Here is a 9006-nt window from a genome sequence, read left to right as displayed (position 1 = left end):
GAACTGACCTCCTGGTGCATGGTTAATACTCAGTCACTGATCCACACCAACTGGGCCTTAAAACTTTCTTATGGGCTGGTCTGTGGTTGGTGATGGGGACTCACAGAAGAATGAGATCTGAGTCCTCATCCTCTGGAAGCCCCAGTCTCGTTTGGAAGGCATACAGCAAAGTATTAAGCCCTGAGGGCAGGTCTCTGGTTCATCTCTATTTCCTCAGCACCTAGTAAAGGACCTGGCACAAAGCAGCCACTCAAGAAATGCTTCTACAATATGAGGTTTTTTTTCCTTCAGTCTAATGGAACTGAATTATTAGTTCATGTGACTCTATGCTACAAATGCTATGGTGGAAATAGGTTCTGAGCAGAGTAGGAACATTGAGAAGAGAAAGGCAATATGTGGGAGAGGATGTGGGGAGGGCTCCTCAGGGAGATGGGATCTTGCAGGAGATAATGCCAGGAAAGGACAATCTAGACAAGAGAGGATAGCATGTGCAAGCGCACATAGATCTTCGAAAGGGTCATGGTGTGCTCAGTGCAGGGCCTGCTTGTGGCCATCTTAGTGGGAGGCACCATGAGAGAAGCAGGACTATAAGACTAGTGCCCTGAACTCAAAGGATGATGCATATCCTTGGAAGCAGGCAAGGAGACACTGACAAAGGCCTCCTTGAGCAGGGGAGACATCATCTGGGTCTTAAAGGATGCTTTAGAATTATACAGTCAGAGAGAAGAAAGGAAAGAGGAAACCTTCCAGGTGGCACTGGGATGTGGGGTGAATGAGGAGATTGGGCACATGCGGAGGGGATTCTGGAGGAGGCTGGAAAGCCCCACTGGGTGGGCTGACTGAGAGCGTGTACCTTTGCCTGGTATATAAGTTTTCTTCTACCTCCGGCTCACTTGACACCTCATTTATTTTCTGGTCCACAAACAGTCACTGGGGCCTCTCTGGGCTGACTCTGAGATTAGGATGGATGGACGAGCTAGAAAACAATCTGTGGGTTCTCTTTCAGTCCCCTAGAAAGCAACCCAGGCCTTGATTTGCATGGTGGGTTTGCATATAATTGCTTACTGAAGGTAAGGTTTCCTTACACTGATCAAAGCAAAAACAATAAAAAAGTGGGAAGAGAGGCTAGCCAGGCTGATGACTTCTTGATACATCCTGACTGGTGGAGAGCAGAGAGCAAATTTTCTCCTGATTCTATATCTCATCTAGCCTAATCACCTCATTTAACCCTAATCATCTCCCAAGGTCCCAGCTTCTAATGCCATCACATGGGTCGTGGTAGGGTTTCAACATATGAGTTTTGGAGAGACACAAACATTCAGTCCATAATAGTCTCTTAAAGCCTGGAGCTGGAAACCGGCAGAGCACCACTTGTTACCATATTCTGTTAGTCAAAGCAGTCACAGAGCCTGTCTACATTCAAGGGGAGGGGACATAGACCTCACTTCTCAATAGTCAAATATTTGTTTCCTACTTTAACTCACCACACATGGGAAAGGGGTCCCTCCAGCCCGCCTCCTCCCCCCATTGCACAGATTTGGATTAATCATAACCCTTGGTTCTTGACATGATCTCTTCATAGTTCCAGGCATTGGCTACCTTTATATATTTATTGGCTTGTGGTTTTGCTTAGCTTTTTTTTTTAAAAAAAAAGGCAAAGGAAATTTTATGTTCTTCCTTTTTGTGTCATGGATGATTTGTATACCTGGGGTAAGATGATACTCTTATTTCTATAATATCATATTTCCTTTATTTGCATTATTCAGGAAAACATTAGAGGACTAATAAAATTGTACAGTCCAGGAAGTTTCTGGGGAGAGACATTCCGAAGTCTGTTCCAAAAAGTAAATAGAGGCTGTGGTTTCTCAGCTAAATTTCCTGGAGGTAGGGTAGGAAAATAAGACCTTCTATCTGGAGATAGTATTACTGTGAAAAAAAAAAAAAGCATGGGTTTTGCAGTTAGGCCAATTGGGTTGAATTCCTATTCCTCCTCTTTTTAGCTATTTGAGAATTCACCTAACTCCCAGAGCCTCAGTTTCCTCATCTGTATGTTGGGAATAATAATGTCAACCTTGCAGTGCACTGTGAGGATTACAAGACACAACAATGTAAGTAAAGCACCCATTATTCGAATTGGTATCTGACTATCAGTATGATCATGCACATTAATGTTTAGTAGGCTACAAAATACTTTGATATACACCTTCAAACTACTCCTAAGAGAAGGAAGATGGCTACATGTCCCTATGTTAGAAGTGAAGATACTAAGACCAGCAACAGTGATGATCACAGGCTGGTACAATGGAAGGAGGATAGACTGCTGGGGTGCTATCCTGCATCTACTAGGGTTCAGGAATCTGGAGAAGGGGCTGCGAGTAAATTAAATAAACTAGACATAAAATATAAATTTGGAAGGCATTTTGAGGGGAGCCAGGGAAGGCTTAGCTGTAGTAATTAAGTTCCTTGAGTCTCCGGACCCCTAGCTTTTTGTTAACACATTTTGCCCTATAGCAAAGCAGATATACATATCAAGGGTAAAGTTTGGTAAACAGTAAGATTATCAGGTTGGGGGAACTGTCCTCAGCTGTCTGGCAGCAGGCAATAATATATGCAGATCTTCAGGAAATGTTTTCAGCTATTCCAGCAGCAGGTAATATGATTCAGCCCTGCTTAAGCCTCAAGTTCCATCAACCTTTTGATGAACTTCTTGAATTTATTATGACATGCTGGAATTAGCCTCCGGCAACAGACTATGGTCAGTACTCAGCAATGATGAAGCCCTGGGGAGGAGGATGGGGCAAGGTGAGCACCTCCTAACCAGATGCTGACTTTGTGCCCTTAGACTTACCTGTGGCAGGAGCATGTGCTGAGAACAGACTGAAACCCCAGGCCCTGCCCCAGGAGAGGCATTCCACTAGTTGATTAAGTAATGACAGAACTTGGAGGCTTTCCCATAATGAGAAAATACCAATATACATTATAAAAAACAAAAACAAAACAGGAGTGATACCATTTGTCTTCCTAGCTTAGTAGCAATTTTACTGTGTGCAATAACATATGAGAAATAAGGACAAAAGATGAAGCACTTTTAATATGAAAAAGTAAACTTTTTTCTTAACTTATTTTTATAATGGTTAATGAAAGGGTTTTTTCCATAGAAAACATATTAATTAATTTCAGACAGTACAAGGTATAAAGAAATAACTTGAAGATTATGCTATCAGATGTGACAATATTATTCAAGTGTGTATGGTGGATAACTTGGCTTTATGAAGTTTTTTGTTTCTTTTGTCAAAAGCATAGATGTACAGTGAAATTACCCAAAAAAGCGAAGTGTAGAACATTTTGCTATCATTTGTGCACCAAAATGGGGTAAGTATAAATGCATAGAATACTTGTAAATGCACAGAATTTCTCTGGCAGTTACCCAAGGAACTAGAACTACTGGTGGTCTCATGTTTATGCTTTTGCAAACATGTGAATAGTATCCATAAATGATATATAGTATTGTTTTGTGCATACACTTATTATTGAAATTTACATAAGTGGTAACAAATCAGATGCATCACTCTATCTTATTTTTCTACTTAACATTCTGGATATTTATATACATACTAGAGGCCTGTTGCACGGAAAGATTCGTGCAATAGGCCTGGGTCCCAGGTGCCGGAGGAAAACTGGTGCTGCTCCGGCTGGAGCCACCTTCACAGCCCTCGCTGCTCCGGCCGGAGCCACCAGGCAACCGCCTCCTCTTGCTCCAGCTCCGTGGCTGCTGGCCGCCATCGTGGTTGGGTTAATTTGTATATAGCTGCTCTGATTGGCTGGTGGGTGTGGCTTAGGCATAGTGAAGATACAGTCAATTTGCATGTTTGTCTTTTATTAGTGTAGATATGCATGCATGTATATTACATTTAAATAAGGCATGCATTTATATGATTCAAAAATCAAAACAGCATATAAAGATGGAGTGCATCCTTTTAAGCCATGTAAGCTTTCAGGTAGTGGCCTATGTGTGTTGCATCATTCTGCCAGCAGTTGGGACCAAGTTAAAGAGCTTGTTTCTGTTCTGGTCAAGATAGTGGATTAAATAGATGCTGTGCTTGCCTTCTTCCATGACCACATCAAAATTACAACTACATTATAGAACAATCAACCTAGAGAACCATCTGCAGACTAGCTGAACAGAAGTCCTATCACTAAGGATATAAAGAAGAGGCCATGCTGAGACTGGTAAGAGGGACAGAGATGTGAAATGGGCTGGTCTCACAGGTGTGGTGGTTGGGAAGGATGTCTCAGCTGCAGAGGTACCCCCTGAGGAGTGCAGAGTCCCAGCCCCATATTGCACTCCCCAGCCTAGAGCAGTGCCAGGAAAAGAGCCCTAAAACACCTGGCTGTGAAAATCAGCAGAGATTCCATTTTCTGGGTGAGACAGAAGACTGCTAGAAACACAGGTGCCCTCTTTTTTAAAATATATTTTTATTGATTTCAGAGAGGAAGGGAGAGGGAGAGAGAGATAGAAACAATGATGAGAGAGAATCATTGATTGGTTGCCTCTTGCACAGCTAGGACACAGGGGTCCTCTTAAAGGCCCACACACAGACACTCTCTTGCAGGAACTCACCCCGGGCTCTGGCAGAGGGACAGCAGTTCTGGGGGAGGTGGGCATCAGAGACATACAGAGAGAAAGTGAGTTTTATGATTCAGGGTGAGAGCTGGAGAGGTGGCTGCCATTGTCCTGTGTTGAGGTCTCCTCCCACACTCTCAAATCTGAGTCTGCATTAACCTGGTGAACTCCACTTGCTCCACCCTGAGGACTTCCTGAGACTCTCTCCCACCCAACTCCTGCACTGCCCGAGGCTCTTTTGGTGGCAAGCAGCCAGCCTTGGCATGAGCGACAGGTGTTTTTTTTAATCCAAATCATAAGAGAAAGTTTATTTAGAAAGTTACAGAGGTAGTTAAAAGTGAGCCAGTTGGGCTGTGTAAGCTCAGAAAACAAGTTACAGAAGCAAAAGAAGGGTCCTTGGAGCTCCGAAGAGAGGACAGCAAAGGTAACGTGCTTGGGGGGACAAAGAGGGGGGCAGGAAAGGAAAGGTGCTGTGTGCTCCCAAGAGGGAGAGTGCTGAGCTACAGTTTTTCTTAAAAAACTCTTGAGCCCTGGCTGGTTTTGCTCAGTGGATAGAGCGTCAGCCTGCAGACTGAAGAGTCCTGGGTTTGATTCCAGTCAGGAGCACATGCCCGGGTTGCTGGCTCAATCCCCAGTGGGGGCATGCAGGAGGCAGCCGACCAATGATTCTCTCTCATCACTGATGTTTCTCTCTCTCTCCCTCTCCCTTCTTCTCCGAAATCAATGAAAATATATTAAAAAAAACACACACAACTCTTGAGAAACCCTAGCTGGTTTGGCTCAGTGGATAGAGTTTCGGCCTGCAAACTGAAGGGTCCAAGGTTCGATTCCAGCCAAGGGCATATGCCCGGGTTGTGGGCTCGATCTTCAGTAGGGGCATGCAGGAGGCAGCCAATCAACGATGATCTCTCATCATTGATGTTTCTATCTCTCCCTCTCCCTTCCTCTCTCTGAAATCAATAAAAATATATTTAAAACAAAACAAAACAAAAAAGACTCTTGAAGAGTTCTGGTCAAGCTCAGGGGTACAAATGACACAAAGGGAAAAACTGAATTATGCAGTTTCAGGGTGAGGGCTGAAGGGACAGTCACCATTCTCCCTGTGTTTAGCCATCCTCCCACATGGCCAAATCAGAATCTGAACTCCACTCATTACACCCTAATGACTCCCTGAGACCCTGCCCCAACTCCCTCACTGCCAGAGACTATTTTGGCAGCAAGCAGCCAGCCTACGCTAGCTCAGCTATCTTTCTTAAAAAACTCTCAAGAAGTTCTGATCAAGCTCAGGGGGTGCCAGAGACACACAGGGAGAAACTGAGTTGTGTCGATTCAGGGTGAGGGCTGGAGGAATGGTTACCATTGTCCCCTTGTTGGAGACCTCCTCCCACAAGGCCAGTGGGCAGGCACCATCTTTCCTGTGTTGGCCAAATCTGAATCAACAGTAGCTTGGTGGACTCTGCTCGTTCAACCCTGATGACTCCCTGAGTCCCGACCCCACTGCAAAGGTCTCCAGGCCCCAAGCAGGTGGGGGCTGGCTTGGGTGTATACTGTGACTTTTGCTGTATGGCTCAAGCTCAGCATTGGTGCCAAATCTGAATCTGTAATAGCTGGTGAATACCATTTGCCCTACCCTGTAGACCAAGCATGTCTAACTCGTGGCCACAACCAATATTTTTGCAACCCAGCCAATAGAGCAGTATGTAAAAAATGTTCTAATAAAAATTTTGTAACTTAATTCTTACAATATCCTGTTATATATAATCCTATATAATAAAAGGCTAATATGCAAATCTACCGAAAGGTGGAATGACAGGTTGCTACGATGCACACTGACCACCAGGGGGAAGATGCTCAATGCAGGAGCTGCCCCCTGGTGGTCAGTGCGCTCGCCACAGGGCGAGCACTGCTCAGCCACAAGCTGGGCTCACTGCTGGCAAGCACAGTGGTGGTGGTGGGAGCCTCTCCTGCCTCCAAGACAGTGCTAAGGATGTCTGACTGCCTGCTCCTCAGGGAGCGGGCCTAAGCTGCCAGTTGGACATCTGCCGAGGGCTCTCGGACTGCGAGAGGGTGCAGGCCGGGCCGAGGAACCCCCTCACCGAGTGCACAAATGTTGTGCACCATGCCTCTAGTTATTAATGACGAACTACAACATTCTCTAATGACTGATTACTATAATCGTGTTGCATTCATTTCCCTTATCCGCCTTACACAAAGGCGCACCATTTCTTTCCACTAATACTAGCAGCGAGTATTTTAACAGCCGATTGCCACGTCATTAGTCTTGGACTACTTGTTTGGTGTGTGCAACAGGAAATATTTTGCTTCAGAGAACAAGAAAAATAGGTTTATTTGCATTAGGCTTATTAATTTGTGCAGTTATTCAGTGTCTGGTAAGTTAATGTTCAAGAAAAAAATTAATTTGTATTAAAAAGTTCTATTATTGCCCTAACTGGTTTGGCTCAGTGGATAGAGCGTTGGCCTGCAGACTGCAGGGTCCCAGGTTTGATTCTGGTCAAGGGCATGTACCTTGGTTGCGGGCACATCCCCAGTAGGGATTCTGCAGGAGGCAGCTGAATTGATGCTTCTCTCTCATCGATGTTTCTAACTCTCTATCCCTCTCCCTTCCTCTCTGTAAAAAATCAATTAAAAAAAAATATATATATATATTTTTAAATATATTTTATTGATTTTTCACAGAGAGGAAGGGAGAGAGATAGAGAGTTAGAAACATCGATGAGAGAGAAACATCAATCAGCTGCCTCCTGCACATTCCCCGCTGGGGATATGCCCGCAACCCAGGTACATGCCCCCGACCGGAATCGAACCTGGGACCCTTCAGTCCGCAGGCCGATGCTCTATCCACCGAGCCAAACCGGTTTCGGCCCAGGGATGCTTTTAACTCTGGCAAAGTGGATATTGTCGCCATCAATGACCCCTTCACTGACCTCAACTACATGGTCTACATGTTCCAGTGTGACTCTACTCATGGCAAGTTCAAAGGCACAGTCAAGGCTGAGAATGGGAAGCTTGTCATCAACGGGAAGTCCATGTCCATCTTCCAGGAGCGAGATCCTGCCAACATCAAATGGGGTGATGCTAGTGCCGAGTATGTTGTGGAGTCCACCGGTGTCTTCACTACCATGGAGAAGGCTGGGGCTCACTTGAAGGGTGGAGCCAAGAGGGTCATCATCTCTGTCCCTTCTGCGGATGCCCCCATGTTTGTGATGGGTGTGAACCATGACAAGTATGACAACTCCCTCAAGATTGTCAGCAATGCCTGCTGCACCATCAACTGCTTGGCCCCCCTGGCCAAGGTCATCCATGACAACTTTGGCATCATGGAGGGACTCATGACCACAGTCCACGCCATCACTGCCACCCAGAAGACCGTGGATGGCCCCTCTGGGAAGCTGTGGCGTGATGGCCGAGGGGCTGCCCAGAACATCATCCCTGCTTCTACTGGCTCTGCCAAGGCTGTGGGCAAGGTCATCCCTGAGCTGAATGGGAAGCTCACTAGCATGGCCTTCCGTGTCCCCACTCCCAATGTGTTGGTTGTGGATCTGACCTGCCGCCTGGAGAAAGCTGCCAAATACGATGATATCAAGAAGGTAGTAAAGCAGGCATCAGAGGGCCCCCTCAAGGGCATCCTGGGCTATACTGAGGACCAGGTGGTCTGCGACTTTAACAGTGACACCCACTCCTCCACCTTTGATGCTGGGGCTGGCATTGCCCTCAATGACCACTTTGTCAAGCTTGTTTCCTGGTATGACAATGAATTCGGTTACAGCAACAGGGTGGTGGAGCTTATGGTCCACATGGCCTCCAAGGAGTAAGAGTCCCCTGGACCACCAGCCCCAGTGAGAGGAAGAGAGGCCCTCTGCTGCTGGGGAGTCCCTGCCCCAGATCGAACCCCTGACACACTGAGAATCTCCTGACCACCGTTTCCATCCCAGACGCCCTGGAGAAGGGGAGGGGCCTAGGGAGCCCTGCTTTGTCGTGCACCATCAATACAGTTCACTGTACCCATCCCCCCCCCAAAAAAATGTTATGCCACCAGCTTGCCATCCAGATTATATGAATGACATTTTTTGGGGGAAATATCTGCCTATTGGAAAAAAAATATCTATGGAAAATGTGTTTGGTATGCTCTTCTACTAGTATTGGTACAAAACAGTGAAAAGAAACCAAATACTTTTGTAAACAATGTAATGTTCCATTATGTGTTGTACCATGTTTCGAACTTTATCATACACTGAAGCAATTTTAATTTTTTAAATAATAATAAGTATAAATAATACTTTTTTTCAACTGTGTATATGCTACGTAAAAATAATATAAAACGTTCTTTGGAAGAATTAAAAAGTAAAATGTTTTCCCTAAGT

The 9006-nt window shown here is 45.4% G+C and overlaps 1 protein-coding gene across 1 annotated transcript; it reads left to right on the top strand.

Moving 5' to 3' along the window:
* The first annotated feature begins 7532 nt into the window (after nucleotides 1-7532).
* Nucleotides 7533-8603, top strand: LOC118662819 (glyceraldehyde-3-phosphate dehydrogenase-like). Its single transcript, XM_036321733.1, has one exon. It carries the CDS (start codon nucleotides 7579-7581, stop codon nucleotides 8455-8457), a length of 879 nt encoding a protein of 292 aa, XP_036177626.1. The 5' UTR covers nucleotides 7533-7578; the 3' UTR covers nucleotides 8458-8603.
* The last annotated feature ends 403 nt before the right edge of the window (nucleotides 8604-9006 follow it).

The sequence above is a fragment of the Myotis myotis genome, unplaced genomic scaffold (assembly GCF_014108235.1).
Source record: "Myotis myotis isolate mMyoMyo1 unplaced genomic scaffold, mMyoMyo1.p scaffold_m19_p_10, whole genome shotgun sequence".
Classification (NCBI taxonomy): Eukaryota; Metazoa; Chordata; class Mammalia; order Chiroptera; family Vespertilionidae; genus Myotis; species Myotis myotis.
Note: the sequence above shows the minus strand (reverse complement) of the source record. Positions and strands in the feature narration are given on the sequence as shown.